At 44.2% G+C, this 24,393-nt stretch overlaps 1 protein-coding gene across 4 annotated transcripts in view; it reads left to right on the forward strand.

Annotated features, from left to right (window-relative positions):
* Positions 1-24,393, forward strand: part of abcc4 (ATP-binding cassette, sub-family C (CFTR/MRP), member 4) — a 492,919-nt gene that overhangs the window by 209,757 nt on the left and 258,769 nt on the right. For all 4 annotated transcript variants that reach the window (XR_007247792.2, XM_048533436.2, XM_048533434.2 and 1 more), the window contains exon 12: positions 15,854-15,948. Coding sequence is in view for 3 of the 4 variants with exons in the window: in XM_048533436.2 (XP_048389393.1) it covers positions 15,854-15,948 (95 nt within the window). In the remaining variant the exon portion in view is untranslated. The remainder of the gene's footprint in view (positions 1-15,853; positions 15,949-24,393) is intronic.

Raw genomic sequence — 24,393 nt, forward strand, 5'->3', positions numbered from 1 at the left:
GCTTTAATGCAAGGAGTATCAGGAATAAAAGTGATGAACTTAGAGCATGGATCAGTACCTGGTGCTATGATGTTGTGGCCATAACAGAGACATGGGTTTCTCATGGGCAGGAATGGTTGCTGGATGTTCCAGGGTTTAGAACATTTAAAAAGAATAGGGAGGGGGGAAAAAGAGGAGGGGGTGTAGCACTACTAATCAGAGAGGGTATCACAGCTACAGAAGCTTCCATTGTCGAGGAAGATCTGCCTACTGAGTCAGTATGGGTGGAAATTAGGAACAGCAAGGGAGTAGTCACCTCATTAGGGGTTTACTACAGGCCCCCCAATAGCAGCAGGGAGATTGTAGAAAGCATAGGTCGACAGATTTTGGAAAAGTGTGGACGCAGTAGGGTTGTTGTAATGGGTGACTTTAACTTTCCTAATATTGATTGGAACCTCCTTCGAGCAGAAGATTTGAATGGAGCTGTTTTTGTAAGGTGTGTTCAGGAGGGTTTCCTAACGCAGTACGTTGACAGGCCGACGAGGGGAGAGGCCATTCTAGACTTGGTGCTCGGAAACGAGCCGGGGCAGGTATCAGATCTTGTGGTGGGAGAGCATTTTGGTGATAGTGACCATAACACTCTCTCATTCTACATAGCTATGGAGAAGGAGAGGATTAGGCAGAATGGGAGGATATTTAATTGGGGAAGAGGAAACTATGATGCGATTAGACACGAGTTAGGAAGCATGGACTGGGAGCAGTTGTTCCATGGTAAGGGAACTATAGACACGTGGAGATGGTTTAAGGAACAGTTGTTGGGAGTGATGAGTAAATATGTCCCTCTGAGACAGGCAAGAAGGGGTAAGATAAAGGAACCTTGGATGACGAGAGCGGTGGAGCTTCTAGTGAAAAGGAAGAAGGTAGCTTACATAAGGTGGAGGAAGCTAGGGTCAAGTTCAGCTAGAGAGGATTACATGCAGGCAAGGAAGGTCTGAGGAGAGCCAGGAGGGGGCACGAGAAAGGCTTGGCAGAAGGAATCCGGGAAAACACAAAGGCATTTTACACTTACGTGAGGAATAAGAGAATGGTCAAAGAAAGAGTAGGGCCGATCAGGGATAGCATAGGGAACTTGTGTGTGGAGCCTGAGGAGGTAGGGGAAGCCCTAAATGAGTTTTTTGCTTCTGTCTTTACGAAAGAAACGAACTGTGTAGTGAATGAAACCTTTGAAGAGCAGGTGTGCATGCTGGAATGGATAGAGATAGAGGAAGCTGATGTACTGAAAATTTTGTCAAACATTAAGATTGACAAGTCGCCAGGCCCGGATCAGATTTGTCCTCGGCTGCTTTGGGAAGCGAGAAATGCAATTGCTTCGCCACTTGCGAAGATCTTTGCATCCTCGCTCTCCACTGGAGTCGTACCTGAGGACTGGAGAGAGGCAAATGTAATTCCTCTCTTCAAGAAAGGAAATAGGGAAATCCCCGGCAATTATAGACCGGTAAGTCTCACGTCTGTCGTCTGCAAGGTGTTAGAAAGGATTCTGAGGGATAAGATTTATGACCATCTGGAAGAGCATGGCTTGATCAAATACAGTCAACACGGCTTTTTGAGGGGTAGGTCATGCCTTACAAACCTTATCGAGTTTTTTGAGGATGTGACTAGTAAGGTTGTTGAGGGTCGAGCTGTGGATGTGGTGTATATGGACTTCAGTAAGGCATTTGATAAGGTTCCCCATGGAAGGCTCATTCAGAAGGTCAGGAGGAATGGGATACAGGGGAACTTAGCTGCTTGGATACAGAATTGGCTGGCCAACAGAAGACAGCGAGTGGTAGTAGAAGGAAAATATTCTGCCTGGAAGTCAGTGGTGAGTGGGGTTCCACAGGGCTCTGTCCTTGGGCCTCTACTGTTTGTAATTTTTATTAATGACTTGGACGAGGGAATTGAAGGATGGGTCAGCAAGTTTGCAGACGACACAAAGGTCGGAGGTGTCGTTGACAGTGTAGAGGGCTGTTGTAGGCTGCAGCGGGACATTGACAGGATGCAGAGATGGGCTGAGAGGTGGCAGATGGAGTTCAACCTGGATAAATGCGAGGTGATGCATTTTGGAAGGTCGAATTTGAAAGCTGAGTACAGGATTAAGGATAGGATTCTTGGCAGCGTGGAGGAACAGAGGGATCTTGGTGTGCAGATACATAGATCCCTTAAAATGGCCACCCAAGTGGACAGGGTTGTTAAGAAAGCATATGGTGTTTTGGCTTTCATTAACAGGGGGATTGAGTTTAAGAGTCGTGAGATCTTGTTGCAGCTCTATAAAACTTTGGTTAGACCGCACTTGGAATACTGCGTCCAGTTCTGGGCGCCCTATTATAGGAAAGATGTGGATGCTTTGGAGAGGGTTCAGAGGAGGTTTACCAGGATGCTGCCTGGACTGGAGGGCTTATCTTATGAAGAGAGGTTGACTGAGCTCGGTCTCTTTTCATTGGAGAAAAGGAGGAGGAGAGGGGACCTAATTGAGGTATACAAGATAATGAGAGGCATAGATAGAGTCGATAGCCAGAGACTATTTCCCAGGGCAGAAATGGCTAGCACGAGGGGTCATAGTTTTAAGCTGGTTGGTGGAAAGTATAGAGGGGATGTCAGAGGCAGGTTCTTTACGCAGAGAGTTGTGAGAGCATGGAATGCGTTGCCAGCAGCAGTTGTGGAAGCAAGGTCATTGGGGTCATTTAAGAGACTGCTGGACATGCATATGGTCACAGAAATTTGAGGGTGCATCCATGAGGATCAATGGTCGGCACAACATTGTGGGCTGAAGGGCCTGTTCTGTGCTGTACTGTTCTATGTTCTATGTTCTATGTTCTACTCTGAGAATCTTGTATGTTTCAATAAGGTCTCCTCTCATTCTATTGAATTTCAGTCAATACAAGCCCACTTAACCTATCTATGTCCCACTGTAACAAAGTGTAGAGCTGTATGAACGCAGCAGGCCAAGCAGCATCTTAGGAACACAAAAGCTGACGTTTCGGGCCTAGACCCTTCATCAGAAAAGGGGGGTGAGGACAGACGCCAACCCTCTGACACCACCTCCTATCGCCCCCGGATCACAACCCCATCCCCGAGCACCAAACCATAATCTCCGAAATCATCCACAACCTCATCACCTCAGGTGACCTCCCACCCACAGCCTCCAATCTCATTGTTTCCCCAACCCTGCACTGCCCGCTTCTACCTCCTTCCCAAAATCCACAAACCCGCCTGCCCTGATTGACCCATTGTCTCCACCTATTCCTGCCCCACCGAACTCATCTCCACCTATCTGGACTCCATTTTCTCCCCCTTGGTCCAGGAACTCCCTACCTACGCCCGTGACACCACCCATGCCCTCCACCTTCTCCAGAACTTCCAATTCCCTGGTCCCCAACACCTCATTTTCACCATGGACGTCCAGTCCCTATACACCTGCATTCCGCATGCAGATGGCCTAAAAGTCCTCCACTTCTTCCTGTCCCCGCAGGCCTGACCAGTCCCCTTTCGCCGACACCCTCATCCACCTAGCTGAACTCGCCCTCACCGTCAACAACTTCACTTTCGATTCCTCCCATTTCCTATAGACAAAGGGGGTGGTCAGGGGTACCCGCATGGGCCCAAGCTATGCCTGCCTCTTGTAAGTTACAAGGAACAGTCCCTGTTCCGTACCTACACTGGTCCTATCCCCCACCTCTTCCTCTGTAACATCTATGACTGTATCAGCGCCGCCTCATGCTCCCAAGAGGAGCTCAAACAGTTCATCCACTTCACCAACACCTTCCACCCCAACCTCAAGTTCACCCAGACCATCTCCAACACATCCCTCCCCTTCCTGGACCTCTCAGTCTCCATCTCAGGCAACCAGCTTGTAACTGATGTCCATTTCAAGCCCACTGACTCCCACAGCTACCTAGAATATACCTCCTCCCACCCACCCTCCTGCAAAAATTCCATCCCCTATTCCCAATTCCTCCGCCTCCGCCCCGTCTGCTCCCACAATGAGGCATTCCACTCCCGCATATCCCAGATGTCCAAGTTCTTCAAGGACCGCAACTTCCCCCCCACAGTGGTCGAGAACGCCCTTGACCACGTCTCCCACATTTCCCGCAATACAAGCCTCCACATCATCTGGACTGTAGTTTTCAAAATAATTAATAACTTTTCCTAATATGATAGGTTGAACAATTCTGATCGTTTCCTAAAAGAAAAAGAACATTTCATTGAGTTTTCAAATTTTGGAACAGGAGCAAAAAAAAACAAACAACACAATATTTGCAAAAAGTCTTCTACTTCTAAGACAAAATCAAATACAATTACACCTACAAACCGATATCCATTTCAAGCCCACCGACTCCCACAGCTACCTGAAATACACCTCCTCCCACCCACCTTTCTGCAAAAATTCCATCCCCTATTCCCATTTCCTTTGCATCCACCACGTCTGTTCCCAGGATGAGGCATTCCACTCCCATGCATCCCAGATGTCCTCGTTCTTCAAGGACCGCAACTTCCGTGCCTGCTGTGGTCGAGAACGCCCTCCACTGTGTCTCCCATATTTCCTGTTACTCAACTGTCACAGCCCTTCCCCTCAATAACCACCAAAAGAGTATCCCCCTCGTCCTCACATACCACCCCACCAGCCTCCGGATACAACGCATCGTCCTCCGACACTTCCACCATCTACAATCCGACCCCACCACCAAAGACATTTTTCCATCCCCATCCTTGTCTACTTTCCGGAAAGACCACTCTCTCCGGGACTCCCTTGTCCACTCCACACTTCCATCCAACCCACCACACCCGACACTTGCCCCTGCAACCGTAGGAAGTGCTACACCAGCCCCCACACCTCTTCCCTCAACCACATCCTAGGCCCGCCAAGATGACTTTACACATCTAGTAGATGTTCACCTGCACATCTGCCAATGCGGTATATTGCATCCGCTGTATCCGTTGTGGCCTCCTCTACATTGGGGACATGGGGACCGCTTTGCAGAACACCTACGCTTGGTTCGCAACAAATAACTGCACCTCCCATTCACGAACGATTTCAATCCCCCACATATTCCTTAGACGACATGTCGATCCTGGGCTTCCTGCAGTGCCACAATTATGCCACCCGAACGTTACAGCAACTCATATTCCACTTGGGAACCCTGCAGCCCAGTGGGATCAATGTGCATTCCACAAACTTCAAAATCTCCCCTCCACCCACTGCATCCCACAACCAGCCCAGCTCGCCTCGCCTCCCTAACCTGTTCTTCCTCTCACCTATCCCCTCCTCCCACCTCAAGCTGCACCTCCATTCTCTATCTCCTAACCTCATCCCACCCCATTGCCCTGTCCGTCCTCCCCGTACTGACCTATCACCTCCATACCTCCCCACCTATACTCTCCTCTCCACCTATCTTCTCCTCTATCCACCTTCGATCCGCCTCCCCCTGTCTCCCTATTTATATCAGAACCCTCTCCCCATCCCCCTTTTCAGGTGGAGGCTCTAGACCCGAAACGTCAGCTTTTGTGCTCCTAAGATGCTGCTCGGCCTGCTGTGTTGATCCAGCACCACACTTTGTTATCTCGAATTCTGCAGCATCTGCAGTTCCCATTATCTCTGTGTCCCTCTGTAGACTGTTATCCTCTCCTCTTGAATTTCCACCTGTTTTGTGTCAATTCCAAACTTGCTGTTCGTAGATTCGCTTCCTCATCCAAGTTGTTTATATATATTGTGAGGTATATGTGGCTCGTCACTGATCCTTGTGGCAGTCCTGTAGTTACAGCTTGATATTCCTGAAAACGGTCCATTTACCTCAACTTTGTCTTATATTGGTTAGCCAATCCTTTATCTATGCTAATATACTGCTCTCAATACCATTGGTTTATATTATCTCAAGTTGCCTTATGCGCAGTACTTACTGTAAACTTTTTAGAAATTTAAAAATGTTACATCTACTGGTTTCCCTTTATCTGTCCTACTTGCTAACTTCTCAAAGAATTGTAATAACATTGTTAGACATGATTTCCCCTTCACAAAGCCATGTGGGCGCTGCTTGATTTATTCATTATTTCCAAATGCTCTAGAATGTAGAACTGTACAGTCCATGATGTTGTGCCAAACATGATGTCAAATGAAACTAATCCCTTCTGCCAGCCCTTGGTCCAAATCCCTCCATTTCTTCACACATTCGTGTGCTTGTCTAAAAGTTTGTTAATTGCCTGTATCATATTTGCGTCCACCCTCACCCCCTGCAGCTGGTTCCGCATTCCTACCACACTCTGTGTTTAAAAAAAAACTTGCCTCTTCTATCTCTTTTGAACTTCTCCCTCTCACCTTAAATGTATACTCCCTGGTTTTGGACATTTCAATTTCTCGGAAAAAGATTCTGACTGTCAACTATGCATCTCATAACTTCATAGACTTCTTTCAGGTCTCCCCAAAACCTCTGCCACTCCAGAGAAACCATCTGACTTTTTCTCACCTTTCCTTATAGTTCAAGCCATCTAATCCAGGCAGAATCTTGGTAAACTTCTTCTGCCCTCTCTCCAAAGCCTCCACATTATTCTTGTAGTGTGGTGAACAGAAGTGAATTCAGTACTCTAAATGTAGCCTAGCCAAAATTTTATAAAGCTGCAATATGACATCCTGACTTTTATGTTCAATTCCCTGACCAATAAAAGCAGGCATGTCATATTGCCTCCTTTATCACCCTATCTACTTGCGTGGCCACTTTCAGGAATCTATGGACTTGAACCCTAAGATACCCTTCAGTGCTATTCAGGGTCCTGCCATTAACTGTATTCTTTTCCTTAACATTTGATCCCCCAAAGAGCAGCACCTCACACTTACCCAGATTAAACTCCATCTACCATTTCTCTGCCTGTATCTGTAACTGATCTATATCATGCTGTATCCTTTGACAACCTTCAACATTATCCACAATCCAACCAATCTTTATATCATCTGCAGACTTACTAACCCACCCATCTACATTTTCATCCAGGTCATTTATATGTATCGCAAACAGCAGAGTCAGTACAGACCTCCAGCCTGATAAACAACCTCCCACCACTTCACCTCTGCCTCCTAAGGGCAAGCCAATTCTGAATCTATGCAGCCAAATTGCGGTGGATCCCATGCTTCTTTGTTGTCTGAATGAGCCTACCGTGAGGGACCTTGTCGAAAGCCTTACTAAAATCCACGTAGACAACATTCACTTCTCTACCCTCGTTGATCACCTTTTTCACCACCTCTCAAAATTCAATTTTCTCTACCAGTACATTGTTTATAATAGACTAGCATTTTCCCATTTGCAGGTGTTAAGTTGACTCGACTGACAGATGGTGTACTAGTGAAATTAATGTGGTTAAAAGCTGATGTGAATGCTGGTCCTGATGGGTTACATCCTAGGATTTTAAAAGAGGTAGCCACAGAGATAGTGAATACACTGGTAGTAATCTCTCAAGATTCCTTAGCTTCTGAATAAGTCCCGGAGTTTTGGAAAACTGTCAATGTAACATCCTTATTGAAAAGGAGAAGGTGACAAAAATAAGCAAGTAATTACAGGCCAGTTAGCCTATCATCAGTGATTAGGAAAATGCTAGCCTACAGAGCAAAAGAAGCTTGGATGATTGCTACCAATGTATTCAGTAATTCTATATGTATTTTCTTTAAAATCCTAGGATGCAACCAGTTGGATCCAGGGGACGGGTCAACTTTTATCGTAGAATTCCTACAATTTGGCAGGTCATTCAGCCCATTACGTCCACATTGACCCTCCTAAGAATAATTCATACAGACCCACCCCACTGCCCTGTCCCTATAACTGCACATTTTAGCCTGACTAATCCAGCTAGCTTACACATTGGTTGGACTGTGGGAGAAAACCAGAGCATCCAGAGGAAACCCACTTAGACATAGGGAAAATATGTAAATTCCACACAGACGTCTGCTCAAGGGTGGAATCAAACTCGAGTCCCTAGCGCTGAGAGCCAGCATTGCTAACCACTCAGCCACTGTGCTGTCCTTTTAACCCTATGGGCTTAAACTCTGAAGTGGCGGAGGCTGGGGTTGGGGAGGGAGATTTGACAGAAGTGTTTCACTAATATTCTTACTCTCATGATAGTTAGTGTTTCTTTCCTCACTCCACTTTAGCCTTTTGATTATTTAGTAATTTTTGAATGCTGTTTGTGTTCTTCACTGTGTGGACAAATGAGGGGGATTAGTATGGCTGGACAGATGTTTTTGGCTGATGCAGACAGTGGACTGAAGAGCCTTCTACTGTGCTCCATGACTGTATGACACTGATGCAAAGTATTTCTTTGACTCTGCCATTTGCTGGTTCACCATTTTCAGCCTCATACTACAAAGGCCGGGTGTTCATTTTGGCCTTTCTTTTATATAGAAGATATCACAGTTTATTTTTATGTTACTTGCTAGGTTACCCCCAGTTGATTTTCTCACTTTCTTTAGGCTGTTACAACTTTCCCAATCCTCTGGACGGATGTTGGCTCAAAAGAAGAGAGAGATTTACAAGAATTTATTATAAATACTGGACTTATGTATTGACAAATTACACTGGCATAAATTTACAAAGGGCAGAATACCTATCATGTTTAACATAAATGGAGGGATGTTAGTAGAATCTAATCTGAGACCAGACGAACTGAGTAGTTGAAGAACATAGAACATAGAACAGTACAGCACAGAACAGGCCCTTCAGCCCACAATGTTGTGCCGACCATTGATCCTCATGTATGCACCCTCAAATTTCTGTGACCATATACATGTCCAGCAGTCTCTTAAATGACCCCAATGACCTTGCTTCCACAACTGCTGCTGGCAACGCATTCCATGCTCTCACAACTCTCTGCGTAAAGAACCTGCCTCTGACATCCCCTCTATACTTTCGACCAACCAGCTTAAAACTATGATCCCTCGTGCTAGCCATTTCTGCCCTGGGAAATAGTCTCTGGCTATCAACTCTATCTATGCCTCTCATTATCTTGTATACCTCAATTAGGTCCCCTCTCCTCCTCCTTTTCTCCAATGAAAAGAGACCGAGCTCAGTCAACCTCTCTTCATAAGATAAGCCCTCCAGTCCAGGCAGCATCCTGGTAAACCTCCTCTGAACCCTCTCCAAAGCATCCACATCTTTCCTATAATAGGGCGCCCAGAACTGGACGCAGTATTCCAAGTGCGGTCTAACCAAAGTTTTATAGAGCTGCAACAAGATCTCACGACTCTTAAACTCAATCCCCCTGTTAATGAAAGCCAAAACACCATATGCTTTCTTAACAACCCTGTCCACTTGGGTGGCCATTTTAAGGGATCTATGTATCTGCACACCAAGATCCCTCTGTTCCTCCACGCTGCCAAGAATCCTATCCTTAATCCTGTACTCAGCTTTCAAATTCGACCTTCCAAAATGCATCACCTCGCATTTATCCAGGTTGAACTCCATCTGCCACCTCTCAGCCCATCTCTGCATCCTGTCAATGTCCCGCTGCAGCCTACAACAGCCCTCTACACTGTCAACGACACCTCCGACCTTTGTGTCGTCTGCAAACTTGCTGACCTATCCTTCAATCCCCTCATCCAAGTCATTAATAAAAATTACAAACAGTAGAGGCCCAAGGACAGAGCCCTGTGGAACCCCACTCACCACTGACTTCCAGGCAGAATATTTTCCTTCTACTACCACTCGCTGTCTTCTGTTGGCCAGCCAATTCTGTATCCAAGCAGCTAAGTTCCCCTGTATCTGATTCCTCCTGACCTTCTGAATGAGCCTACCATGGGGAACCTTATCAAATGCCTTACTGAAGTCCATATACACCACATCCACAGCTCGACCCTCATCAACTTTTCCAGTCGCATCCTCAAAAAACTCGATAAGGTTTGTAAGGCATGACCTACCCCTCAAAAAGCCGTGTTGACTGTATTTGATCAAGCCATGCCAGATGGTCATAAATCTTATCCCTCAGAATCCTTTCTAACACCTTGCAGACGACAGACGTGAGACTTACCGGTCTATAATTGCCGGGGATTTCCCTATTTCCTTTCTTGAAGAGAGGAATTACATTTGCCTCTCTCCAGTCCTCAGGTACGACTCCAGTGGAGAGCGAGGATGCAAAGATCTTCGCAAGTGGCGAAGCAATTGCATTTCTCGCTTCCCAAAGCAGCCGAGGACAAATCTGGTCCGGGCCTGGCGACTTGTCAATCTTAATGTTTGACAAAATTTTCAGCACATCAGCTTCGTCTATCTCTATCCATTCCAGCATGCACACCTGCTCTTCAAAGGTTTCATTCACTACAAAGTTGGTTTCTTTCGTAAAGACAGAAGCAAAAAACTCATTTAGGGCTTCCCCTACCTCCTCAGGCTCCACACACAAGTTCCCTATGCTATCCCTGATCGGCCCTACTCTTTCTTTGACCATTCTCTTATTCCTCACGTAAGTGTAAAATGCCTTTGTGTTTTCCCAGATTCCTTCTGCCAAGCCTTTCTCGTGCCCCCTCCTGGCTCTCCTCAGACCATTTTTGAGCTCCTTCCTTGCCTGCATGTAATCCTCTCTAGCTGAACATGACCCTAGCTTCCTCCACCTTATGTAAGCTACCTTCTTCCTTTTGACGAGAAGCTCCACCGCTCTCGTCATCCAAGGTCCCTTTATCTTACCCCTTCTTGCCTGTCTCAGAGGGACATATTTACTCATCACTCGCAACAACTGTTCCTTAAACAGTCTCCACATATCTATAGTTCCCTTACCATGGAACAACTGCTCCCAGTCCATGCTTCCTAACTCATGTCTAATCGCATCATAGTTTCCTCTTCCCCAATTAAATATCCTCCCATTTTGCCTAATCCCCTCCTTCTCCATAGCTATGTAGAATGTGAGGCAGTTATGGTCACTATCACCAAAATGCTCTCCCACCACAAGATCTGATACCTGCCCCGGCTCGTTTCCGAGCACCAAGTCTAGAATAGCCTCTCCCCTCGTCGTCCTGTCAACGTACTGCGTTAGGAAACCCTCCTGAACACACCTTACAAAAACAGCTCCATTCAAATCTTCTGCTCGAAGGAGGTTCCAATCAATATTAGGAAAGTTAAAGTCACCCATTACAACAACCCTACTGCGTGCACACTTTTCCAAAATCTGTCGACCTATGCTTTCTTCAATCTCCCTGCTGCTATTGGGGGGCCTGTAGTAAACCCCTAACGAGGTGACTACTCCCTTGCTGTTCCTAATTTCCACCCATACTGACTCAGTAGGCAGATCTTCCTCGACAATGGAAGCTTCTGTAGCTGTGATACCCTCTCTGATTAGTAGTGCTACACCCCCTCCTCTTTTTCCCCCCTCCCTATTCTTTTTAAATGTTCTAAACCCTGGAAGATCCAGCAACAATTCCTGCCCATGAGAAACCCATGTCTCTGTTATGGCCACAACATCATAGCACCAGGTACTGAAGTTTCAGTTAATCAAAGTAGTTAAATAAGGATAATTATATAGAGATGTAGGCACAGCTACATGGAATGGACACTACTCCTACTTTGCCACATATGTTTTCTTCGTTGGACTTTTGGTCCTATCCTTAACTTATTTTGTTGACCATGATCTTTTTATCTTCTTTTTCTAAAATTCTTTTTTCCTTACTGTGCTCTGAGTCTTGAACTATTTTCATTAGTCTGCTAATGTTGACCAATCGTCTTTGCAGTTGACTCCATTCCCAGTCCATTCCATCTAGCTGTGCCTACATCTCTATATAATTATCCTTATTTAACTACTTTGATTAACTGAAACTTCTTCAACTACTCAGTTCGTCTGGTCTCAGATTAGATTCTACTAACATCCCTCCATTTATGTTAAACATGATAGGTATTCTGCCCTTTGTAAATTTATGCCAGTGTAATTTGTCAATACATAAGTCCAGTATTTATAATAAATTCTTGTAAATCTCTCTCTTCTTTTGAGCCAACATCCGTCCTGTACAGCTGTCAATGTTTTTTAACAAATCAAGCTCATTTTGGAATTGTTGCTTAGATCAGGAAAAAAAATGGAAATTCAAGGAGCATCACTTCCTTGTAGCTTGTTACAAGGCATTTCTGAATGGATTTGCAGTTCTCTATTAACATGCTAGTGCTATGCAGAATAATACCCTGTGATTCACTATTTATCTAAAATAACAGACTTAACAACATTACCTTCTCTGATTTGTCAAGTATCCAAGATAACATTGACAAACATAGGCTGATATTAAAACTAAGGAGTTGATAATGGTTACATCTTTATAAGCAAGAATTCTGAGGCTTGTTAAATCATTCTGCTGTAATTTTACTTGGAAATGAAGTTCTGTCAAATTGCCCCTTTCATTGTTGTCACATCATCATCCAAATCTGCCTTGCTAGAAATTTGAATAAAATGAACTTCTAGAACTTTAAACAACAAGGGGTGATTTCAGGCTACCAACAGCTGAAGTGATTACGCAGCTGTCCCAAACTCCCTGCTGAGAACCTGATCCATTTTAGGAGTCAGTACTCATTTTCACTAACTATGTGGCCTGTTCCAGCATTCACCTGTGTCTCTGTGACTTATTGGCCAATTTCTAGCAGCTTAATGTAGACCTAAGCTGGTAATTTTATCCGGGACAGACAGTGGTTTGGTGAGCTTTGTATTGATTCCCCTCTTATCCCATCAAAATCTAAGAATATTTTTAAGGAAACCGTTTTTGCAAGTGATTTATTTTTCACTGAACCACAATATTTTTGTTCTTTCATTGACTCAGATAAATGCTTTAACTGCACTTTTTGATTTACAAACCGTATTATTTCATCAAACTGTGATGGCCTTGGCTGAATAGCCCGCTATCTCTTCTAATCTGCAAATCCTGAATGTAGGATGATTTATTTTCTTGGAGTTGTTCAGTGGAGTATATACTTTGATCGCCATATGATTAATTTTCTTTATTGTTATGTGTACCAGAATACAATGAAAAGCTTTGTTAATGAGCATTACAGGCAGATCACAACAGCAAAGGATATTCATATCAAGAAGGCTTAGAGACATATAAGTTACATTACAAGTTACATTGAGGCTAGAGCCCATTCAACAGTCTGATAACGGCTGGAAAGAACAGCCTGCTTGTGCTTGTGTTCAGGCTTCTGTATCTTCTGTCTGAAGAGGTTGTAGGAGGTCATTACCACGTCGCAATGGGCCTTTGATGATGTTGGTTGCCTTTATGCAGCAGTAATTTGTGTAAATAGAGTCCTTGGATGGAAGGTTGGCTTCTGTGATGGTCTGGGTTGTGCATGTCACCTTCTGTAGTTTCTTACGGTCCTGGGCAGAGCAATTTCCATACCAGCCCGTTATGTATCCAGGCAGTATGCTTTCGATGGTGCATCTGTAGAAGCTGGTGAGTGACCTTATGAATATTACAAAATTTCCTGAGCCACCTGATGAAGAAGAAGAGGCATTGTTGTGCTGCCTTGACTGTCACATTTACATTGGTAAGTCCAGGACAGGTGATCAGTTATCATCACTCCGAAGAGCTAGATGCTGTCTACCTTCTCAACCTCAGTTCTGATGATGTAGAGGAGGACATGTTCTCCTCATTTCTTTCTGAAGTTGACAATTAGTTCTTTAATTTTACTGACATTGAGAGACAGATTGTTTTCATTGCACCACGTCACCATGTCTACCTCCCTTCTGTATTTTGACTCATCATTGTTAGATATCCATCCCACTACAGTGGTGTAGATGGCATTCATTTGGAATTTGTCAACACAGTCGTAGGCATATTGGAACTATAGCTGGGGGCTGAGGCTGCATCCATGGGAAGCTCCAGTGTTGTGTTATTGTGGAGGACGTGCAGTTACACATCCTCAATGATTGCGGCTTATGGGTCAGAAAGCTGAGGATCCAATTGCAGAGAGCAGAGCTGAGACCAAGGTCATACAGTTTTAAGATCAGTCTGGAGGGGATAATGATGTTGAAATTGGAGCTGTGGTCAACAAACAGGAGTCTGATGTAGGTGGCTTTGTTATCTAGATGTTCCAAGAATGTGTGCAAGGTGAAGGATATAGCATCCTCTGTGGATCTGTTATGGAATTGCAGAATTGTAGAATCTCCACAGTATGGAAACAGGCCCCTCAGCCCAACAAGCCCACATCGATCCTCAGAGTATCCCACCCTGGCCCATCCCCCAGACACGATGGGCAATTTAGCATGACCAACCCACCTGGCCCATGCATCTTTGACTGGGAGGAAACCAGAGCACCCAGAGCAAACCCATGCAGACACAGGGAGAATGTGCAAACTCCACACGGACAGTTGCCTAAGGGTGGAATCAAACTCAGGTCCCTGGTGCTCTGAGGCAGCAGTGCTAACCACTGAACCACCATGCCGCCCATATCAGTAGGCAAACTGTAGGGGATTGAGGCAGGTTGGGAGACTGGAGTTGATGAGGGCCATGACCAGCCTCTTGAAGCACTTCAAGATTATTGAAGTTAGAGCTATTGGGAGGTAGTCATCAAGGCACATTGCATGTGTTTTCTTGGGTAGTGGGATGATGGTGGCCTTTTTAAAGCAGGTGGAGACTTTGGCTTTAGGAGAGAAGTTGAAGATGTCAGTGAATACCTCCACCAGTTAGTCTACACAGGATCTGAGTGCTTGGCCGGGGTCACTGTCTGGGCCTGTCGCTGTCCTTATGTTGGCTTCCAGACAGACTGATTTGACTTCTGAAGCAGCGACAGAGGGAACAGGTGTGTCTGAGGCTATCAGGGCAGGCGCTGCCATGCCAATGGTACTCTGCTCAAACTGTGTGTAGAAAGCATTGAGTGTGTAAGGGACGGATGTGTCCTTGTCAGCTATTTTACACGGTTTCATTCTAATCAATGAATCGATTTGTAGCTTTATTTTCCATTGTTTGCAGGGACACTTTTTTCCCCAATGTATCAAGGTTTTTCAATAAATATTTCCAAGTGAAGAATTTATCTTCTTATGTATGTGCCCAAGTGTAATGCCTACCTCATGCTGCAGAGGGAAGCACTAGAATTTGAAAAGTGGTCATGTGGTTCAGATGCGTAGATTTGCCCATGTGGCTGTGGGATCAATTTAATGAAATAATCTTTTAACTGAAATAGTGCATGACATAGAGGGCTAACAACTCTAATTTCAGTTAACTTGTATAAACTGATTTGGGATTCTTAGCAGTCAAAATTATTTAAACATAAAATTGTATGCATTTCCTATGTTCACAAGCCGAGGAGCCTATGGAATGAAGTAGAGGTAGAATAGAAAGGCAAGGGTTGAAATCTCTCTACAAGAGACAGGCAAAGGATCACTGGGGAAAATGAAGGATCATGGTTGTATAGTTCTAGACAGCAGGTACAGTTGACCACAGTTAATAGATTATTCTGAACTGAATAATGACTTGTGCCTTTGTTCATTCCCGTGATGTATTAATATTCAGAAACATAAAAAAAGCTTGGCAAAGAAAGTCACTTTTAAAGAAAGTTATGCTCCTGATTAGATTTTTATTATATGCAGTAGAAACATGTAAGCATACTCATTTCAGAAATAAATCCAGCTTCACTTCAATTAGTTTAGATCTTTAGAATATGAGCTGAAACAGTTAGAAAGCTTGCTCATGAGTCAAAAAAGCAACTTAAACAGCATCAGGTCAATTCTGATGTAAGGAGATATCTCACTGGAAGTGGAAGGAGAGTGTCTCAAAATCATTGCTGCGTGGACCCCGTAGAGTTTTACATATATGAAGTAGCCTTTGGTCAAAGCGAGACTTGTAATGAAACCACTTTAAAGTGATAATGCAGAATTTATTGAAAAAAATGTTGTGTAACTTCCATAGGATTTGGAAATGCTTCAGGATGGTGACCTGACCCAAATTGGAGATCGTGGAGTCACACTCAGTGGAGGACAAAAAGCTCGAATTAATTTGGCTAGGTAAGTGAGCTGCTTACTATACCAGACTTGGCTGGAGTCTGTAACTCTGTACTGAGAGAATGCTTTTGAAGAAAATGAAGATTTCTTTTTTGCCAAATGTAGGTAAACTTTCCTTTTAAAGAATTGTAGCTGTTTCAGGAGCTACTTTTGTTTTTTTAATGAATTATCTATGCATGTTTAGTAAACAAATCACTGAGATTCACATGAACAACACTGATTGATCCACCTCTTAAAGCACCACACCAGTGATCATCTGATGAGATCATCTGAATGAAGAATGTATTTTTAAGTAGGTAACATGAAACTTTTTTTCCTGTGACACTTTAATTTGGTTTTTGGCAGCATGTTTAATTAGTGCATTATGACACACACCTAAACTTGCTTGGTTAGTTTATCCTTAGACATTTTCCTTTTTGCAATACAGGTTTGCTGAGAGTCATGAATTACCTTCCTAAATGTCTGCCACTGTAATGTTATTATCACTACTTCCTTGGGGGATATTTTACTCTGATCAGTTTTTAAACTAGTTATTATGCGTTACCAGATCCAAGGTAGCCTGTTCCCTGGTTGGCTGCATATCATATTGCTGTAGGAAATGATCCCTAATGCATTCTATGAATGTTCATGGGGAAGTGGTGGCCTAGACACATTATTACTGGACTGTTAATCCAGAGATCCTGGTAATGTTCTGGGGATCCAAGTTTGAATCCTGACATGGCAGGTGGTGGAATTTGAATTCAATTTTTAAAACATCTGGAGTTAAGAGTCTGATGATGACAATGAACTGAACCATTGTTCATTATCAGAAAAATCATTTGGTTCACTCGCTGTTTGGGGAAGGAAACTGCCATCCTTTCCTGGTCTGGCCAGCATGTGACTCTACCACAGCAATGTGGTTGACTCTTATCTGCCCTCTGGGGGGATGAGCAATAAAAGCTGGCCTAGCCAGTGATGCCCTCATCCCAGGAATTGGAGAAAAAAATCATTGTAGCAGCAGTATCCAACTTGTTTAACTCAATCAATAAGATTAAAGTAGCCCAAAAATGACTTCTTTTCTATTCTTTTTACATGCTCCAATTCTTCATTGAATTATGGATTTTCTTACATTGTGACTACTATTGTGGGTCTACACATATTTCTACCAACGTCTTCTTTCCCTTGCTGATATTTACCTCTGCCTAATGGACTCTATATCACCTCTCCCAACTGTTCTCCTTTCATCTTATTAACTACACCATACCACCACTTTTCCTTCCTTCTTTCCAAAAGGTCTTTAACTTTCCAGTAAAATGACATCCAGTAGCTGCTTTCCAGCTACCTGCAGTGGTAATCATTTCTATACCAGTTGTGAACCCAGAAAAACAGTGTCATCAAAACCCACCAGACCTACCCTCTGGATTGTCTTAAACATCTCAAGGTTTGTCACCTCTCCAATTTGGCACAGTAGGAAGTCAGCATGTGCTCACATCTTGGATGTGTTCTGAATGTTAGGAGGGAATTATCATCCTATTAGATGAGGTCTCTAACAGCAGCAGATTTGTGCCACCTATAGCCAGAGGGCTGTCAGCATAATCAGATGATTTAGCTGATGAAACTCTGCCTCCAGACAAGACAGTATTTTATAAGCTTTGTCATAAACCACCTTCCCTCCCTGGAAGTGTTTTGCCAGTCATTTTAGGAATTGAACTTGTGTTCCCCAGACCGGTAGCCTGGACCTCTGGATTACTAGGTCAGTGACATTACCAATATACTGCCAGCTCATCTAAACAGCATACAACACAGGCACTGGCCCTTTGGCCCACTGTATCTGTGCAAACTGTGATGCCATTCTAAACTAATCCCATCTGCTTGCACATAGTCTGTATCCCTCCTTATCCTGCATGTTCATATGTCTAAGTGACTCTTAATCATTGCTAACATATCTGATTTTACCACCTCCCTGGTAGTGTATTCCAGGCACCTACCACTTACTTTGTGTAAAGACTTTCTCAGTGCACCTCACTTAAGGGGAGAGGGGTAAGTTTAAAACTATGTTCCCTACCGTTTGACATTTTCACCCTGGGAAAAAGACACTGACCTATCGACCTTCTCCATGCCTCTTATAATTTTATATATTTCTATCAGGTCACCCCTCAGCCTCCAACACTTCAGCAAAAGCAATCCTGTCCTTATGACTAATACACTAGAATCCAGACAACGTCCTGGGAAAGATTGTTTCAGAGGTAGTAGGAACTGCAGATGCTGGAGAATCTGAAATAACAAGGTGTAGAGCTGGATGAACACAGCAGGCCAAGCAGCATCAGAGGAGCAGGAAGGCTGACGTTTCGGGCCGAGACCCTTCTTCTGAAAAAAAATCTCTGACGCTGCTCGGCCTGCTGTGTTCATCCAGCTCTACACCTTGTTATCTAAAATTCTGGGAAACCTCTTTAGCACCCCACCCAAAGTTTCCATTTCCATCCTACGATGTGGTGACCAGAACTGCATAAAATACTCCAAATATGGCCTAACTAAAGTTTTATACGGCTGCAACGTGACTTGCTGACTTCTACACACAATGACCCAACCGATGAAAGCAAGCATAATGTGTGCTATCTTTATCACGTTATCCACTTGTGTTGCCACTTTTTCAGGGATCTATGGGCTTTCACTCTTAGATCCCTGTGTATATCAGTTATCCTAAGGTCTTATCACATGTCCAGACTGTACATAGAATTCATCTCCAAGGCACAAAACAGAATAGAGAACTGAAGGAATGTCTGATGGTGTACTTGCTGAAGAAAGAGAAATATCAAAAGACAGAATGTCAGCAATATCACTTGGAAATCCTATATTGATTACGCATCCAGTAATACTAAATGTCAGCATTGTAATGAAATCCAGTAAACTGAAATGACACAGCTAACTGTATGCAAGAACACTTCATACCTGATATGCTACCGGCAGAATACGGGAACCCCTCCCCCCCACCATACTCACAGTGGTGTACAGGCAACCCCCTTGACATGCATCTGGCAGAGTAAAGATTCACCCACCTCGCCTTGCTCCCGGCAACATACAGGGCCCAATGTACAGGTGATAAAGATAGCATATGTACAGGGCCCCCCCTCTTACTGCACACCCAACATTCTATGAAGCTGTGCTTCTGGCATATCATCCACTCAACCGTTAGCATTGTGCCAGGGGATCAACCTAGGTTCAATGGAGAGTACAGGAGGCCATGTGGAGAGCAGCACTAGGCATATCTAAAAATGTTGTCTCAACCTAGTGAAGCCAGCTAAACAGGACTACTTGCATGCCAAACAACATAAGTAGCGAGTGATAGGCAGAGCTAAGTGATCCCACAACCAGTGGATCTGATCTCACCTCTGCAGTCCTGCCATATCCAGTTGTGAATGGTAGTGGACAATTATAAAGCTTGCTGGAGGACGTGGCTGCATAAATATAGTCGTGTTCAATGATGGAAGAACAAATGATAAGGCATTTGTAGTCACGTTCAACCAGAAGTGCCAAGTGGATGATGCATCTCCGCCTCCTCCAATGGCCCCCAGCATTTCAGATACCAGTCCTCAGCCAATTCAATCCACTCCGTGATATTAAGAAACAGTTGGAGACACAGAATACTGTAAAGGCTATGGGCCCTGACAATATTCTGGCAATATACTGAAGACGTGCTTCCTTAGCCAAGCTCTTCCTGTGGAGCAATGACAGTGGCATCTTCCTGACAATGTGGAAATTTGCCCAGGTATGACATGTACGTGCAAAACAGGACAAATCCAGCCTGGCTAGTTACCACCCCAAGTGTCTGCTCTCAATCACTAGTAAAATGAAGCAAAGCGTTATTAACAGTGCTACCAAGCAATACCTACTCAGTGATGCTGGGTTATAGATCCACTAAGGATATTCAACACCTGATCTCGTTACAACCTTGATTCTAATATGGACAAAACAGCGTAATTCCAAAGGTAAGGTAAGAGTGACAACTCTTGACATCAAGGCCACGTTTACATCATAGTGTCCTAGCAAAAATGAATCTGTTGATTTCAGAAGGCAAAGTCTCTTGGTTGGAGCCATACCTGGTACATAGGAATAATGTTGGACGTTAGTCATCTCAGCTCTAGGACATCTCTGCAGGAGTTCCTCAGGATATGGTCGTAGGCCCTCTTCAGTTCTCATCTTCAGTTGTTTCACCAATGATCTTCTTTCCCTGATAAGGTCAGAAGAGGGGATATTCACAAATGCTGATGAACATTGTGCAATCATTAGCAAAAATCCTGGAAGGGCAGTATGGGTCAATCTATAGCATGTAGATTGCAGTGGTTCAAGAAGGCAGGTCATCCCCACACTCTCAAGGGCAACAAATGCAGGGCAGTCAGTAACACCGACATCCCATGAGTGGAAAACAAAAATCTGAGTAGTGGTCAGAAGCTTCCTCAGTGTGGTCCAGGCAGCTGTAGAACTTAACAGCAGGCCTACCGTGGCTCTATAAATGAGTTCTTCAACCATATTATAGGTAGAACAAGTCAAAAAAGTAGAATGCCTCAATGTGCTTCTCTCTCAAACATCTCCCTGAAAGTGGCAACACATGTTGGTTCCAGCTTACCTCCTTGTGAAACCTGCCTTCTGAACTCCAGTCTGCACAGCCCTGGCCACTACAGTATTCCACAAATGGAAGATGAAAGATTATTCAATCAGTGGTTTGTGATCTCAGATCAGAGCACATCAAACTGCGCCGTATGATTTGTTGTGGGAGACACATTAGTTTTTCATTCTGCATCTCAGGGAGCCACCTAATATATAGTCAAACAGTCCCTCCGTTTATAAACATTTCCCATAATCTAAAAACTGTACTACCTCAGGACTGCGGAAGTGTATTTTGCATGCGAAGTTGAGCTGAGACATTTTCTGCTCCGTGCAATGTATGTAATAGTTTCCATAGTACTATTGCAAAGAAGAGCTGGAGGATTGCTCCCAATGACTTGGCCAATCAGCATTGGTGGCACAGTGGCTAGCACTGCTGCCTCACAGTACCAGGGATCTGAGTTTGATTCTAGCCTTCAGTGACTGTGTGGAGTTCCCTGTATCTGTATAGGTTTCCTCCAGGTGTTCCGAATTTCCTCCCACAGCCCAAAGATGTGCAGTTCAGGTAGATTGATGATGGTAAATTGCCCTGTAGTGTCCAAAGATGTGCAGATTAGGTCGATTAGCCATGGTGAATAGAGGGTTGCCAGGATAGGGTGGGTGGCTGGGTCTGGGTGAGATACTCTTCGGTGGATCGATGCAAATTGATGGGCTGAATGGCTGACGTCCATATTGTCAGAATTCTGTGATCACTTTAAAAAAAATTCTGGTCATTGTCACAATTCTATTTGTGGAAGTTTGGTGCCACTTTTCCTACATTACATAGGGTCTAAACCTCAAACCTGGGGAAGGTGAGACTTGTACAAGAAAGATGGGTTACACCTGAACTGGAGGGTCACCAATATCCTCAGCAGGAGGTTTGCTTGAGCTCTTTGGATTGTTTAAACTAGATTGGCAGGGGGATGGGAACTGGCGCTACAGATCAGAGGATGGGGTAGCTGGTGTACAGGCTAATACAGCATGCAGAAAGTCTGTGAGGAAGGATAGACAGTTGATAGGGTAAAAGTGCAATCACTGACAGGTTGAAGTGTGTCTATTTTAACACGAAAAGTGTCATGAATAAGGGTGATGAACTTAGAGCATGGATCAGTGCTTGGAGCTATGATGTTGTGGCCATTGTGGAGACTTGGATATCGTAGGGGCAGGAATGCTTGTTGGATGCTCCGACGTTCATATGTTTCAAAAGAAATAGGGAGGGAGGTAAAAGAGGTGGGGGAGTGGAATTGCTAATCAAGTACGTGTCACAGCTGCAGAAAAGGATGTTGTTCAGAGAGTTTGTCTACTGAGTCAGTATGGGTGGAAATCAGAAATGGGAAAGAAGCAGTCACTTTATTGGCAGTTTTCTGTAGACGCTCCCCACCCCCCCAAATAGCAACAGAGACACTGAGGAACAGATTGGGAAATATGCAGAAGTAAGAGGGCTGTTGTCACGGGTGACTTCAACTTCCCTAATATCGACTGGAACCTCCTTAGTGCAAATAGTTTGGATGGAGCAGATTTTGTCAGGTGTCTAGGCAGGATTCCTGACTCAATATCTAGATAGGTGGACCAGAGGGGTGGCCATATTGGATTTGGTGCTTGGCAATGAACCAGGCCAGATGTCAGCTCTTTCAGAGGGAGAGCATTTCGGTGATAGTGATCACAACTCCCTGACCGTTACTATAGTCATGGTGAGGGATAGGAACAGACGGTATGAGAAGTATTACATTGGGGGAGGGGGAATTACAAAGCTATTAGGCAGGAACTGCAGAGCATAAATTGGGAACAGATGTTCTCAGGGAAATGCACGATAGAAGTGTAGACTGAGGCAAGGAAGGGATGGTAGGGTGAAGGAACCTTGAATGACAAGACATGTGAAACATCGAGTCAAGAGGAAGAAGGAAGCTTACTTAAGGTTGCTGAAGCAAGGATCGGACAGGGCTCTAGAGGATTACAGTGTAGCCAGAAAGGAACTGAAGAATGGACTTAGAAGAGCTGGAAGGGAGTATGAGAAAGCTTTGGTTGGTAGGATGAAGGAAAGCCCCAATGCATTCTATACTTAAGTGAGGAACAAGAGTTGTCCAGAGTGAGGGTAAGGCAGATCAAGGATCATGGAGGGAACTTGTGCCTGGAGCCAAAGAAGGTAGGGGAGGTCCTTAATGAATAGTTTGCTTCAGTATTCACAAGTGAGTGAGGCCTTGTAGTTTTTAAGGACAGTATGAAACAGGCTGATAAGCTTGAATAGAGATAATGGGAACTGCAGATGCTGGAGATTCCAAGATAATAAAATGTGAGGCTGGATGAACACAGCAGGCCAAGCAGCATCTCAGGAGCACAAAAGCTTATCAGAGATATTGGGAACTGCAGATGCTGGAGATAGCTTTTGTGCTCCTGAGATGCTGCTTGGCCTGCTGTGTTCATCCAGCCTCACATTTTATTATCCTGATAAGCTTGAATAGGTTGATGTTAGGAAGGAGGATGTGTGAGAAATTTTGAAAAACACGAGGATAGATAAGTCAGTTCAGCCGGACAGGATATACCCAAGGTAATAATTTTTATGTCCTCACTGTCCAATGGAGTAGTCCCAGATGATTGGTGGGTGGTAAATGTCATTCTCTTGTTCAGGAAAGGAAATAGGGATAACCCTGGGAATTACAGACCAGTCAGTCTTACTTCTGTGCTGGGCAAATTATTGGAAAGGATTCTGAGAGATAGTGTTTATGATTATTTTGAAAAGCATAGTTTGATTTGAGACAGTTAGCATGGCTTTGTGAAGGGCAGGTCAAGCCTCACAAACCTTATTGAATTCTTTGAGGATGTGACAAAACACATTGATGAAGGTAAAGCAGTAGATGTGCTGTATATAGATTTCCACAAGGCACCTATAAGGTTCCCCATGGTAGGCTCATTCAGAAAGTAAGGATGCTTGGGATTCAGGGAACTTTGGCTGTCTGGATACAGAATTGGCGGTCTAATAGAACACAGAGGGAGGTAGTAGATGAAAAGTATTCAGCCTGGAGCTGGGTGACCAGTGGTGTTCTCCAGGGATCTGTTCTGGGACCTCTGTTTTTTTGTGCCCTTTATAAATGACTTGGATGAGGAAGTGGAAGGGTGGGTTAGTAAGTTTGCTGATGACAAATAGGTTGGTGGAGTTGTGGATCGTGTGAAGAACAGTTGTAGGTTGCAGTGGGACATTGAAGGATGCAGAGCTGGGCAAAGAAGTGGCAGATTGAATTCAACCTGCAGAAGTGTGAAGTGATTCACTTTGGAAGGTTGAATTTGAATGCAGAAAACAGGGTTAATGGCAGGATTCTTGGCAGTGCGGAGGAACAGAGGGACCTTGGGGTTCATGTCCATTGATTCCTCAAAGTTGTCACCCAAATTGATAGGGTTATTAAGAAGGTGTATGGTATGTTGACTTTCATTGGCAGGGGGATTGAGTTTAAGAGTTGCAAGGTTATGCTGTAGCTCTATAAAACGCTGGTCAGACCACACTTGGAATATTGTGTTCAGTTCTGGTCACCTCACTATAGGAAGGAAGTGGAAACTTTAGAGAGGGTGCAGAGGAGATTTACCAGGATGCCACCTGGACTGGAGGACAGGTCTTATGAGGAAAGGTTGAGGAAGCTAAGGCTTTTCTCATTGGAGTTAAGAAGGATGAGTGGTGACTTGATAGAGGTGTACAAGATGATGAGAGGCATATACAGAGTGGATAGTCAGAGTCCTTCTCCCCAGGGAGGAAATGGCTATCCCGAGGGTGCTAAATTTTAAAGTGGTTGGAAGAAAGTATAGGGAGACATCAGGAGTAGGTTCTTTAAAAGAGAATGG

The sequence above is a fragment of the Stegostoma tigrinum genome, chromosome 6 (genome assembly GCF_030684315.1).
Source record: "Stegostoma tigrinum isolate sSteTig4 chromosome 6, sSteTig4.hap1, whole genome shotgun sequence".
Taxonomy (NCBI): domain Eukaryota; kingdom Metazoa; phylum Chordata; class Chondrichthyes; order Orectolobiformes; family Stegostomatidae; genus Stegostoma; species Stegostoma tigrinum.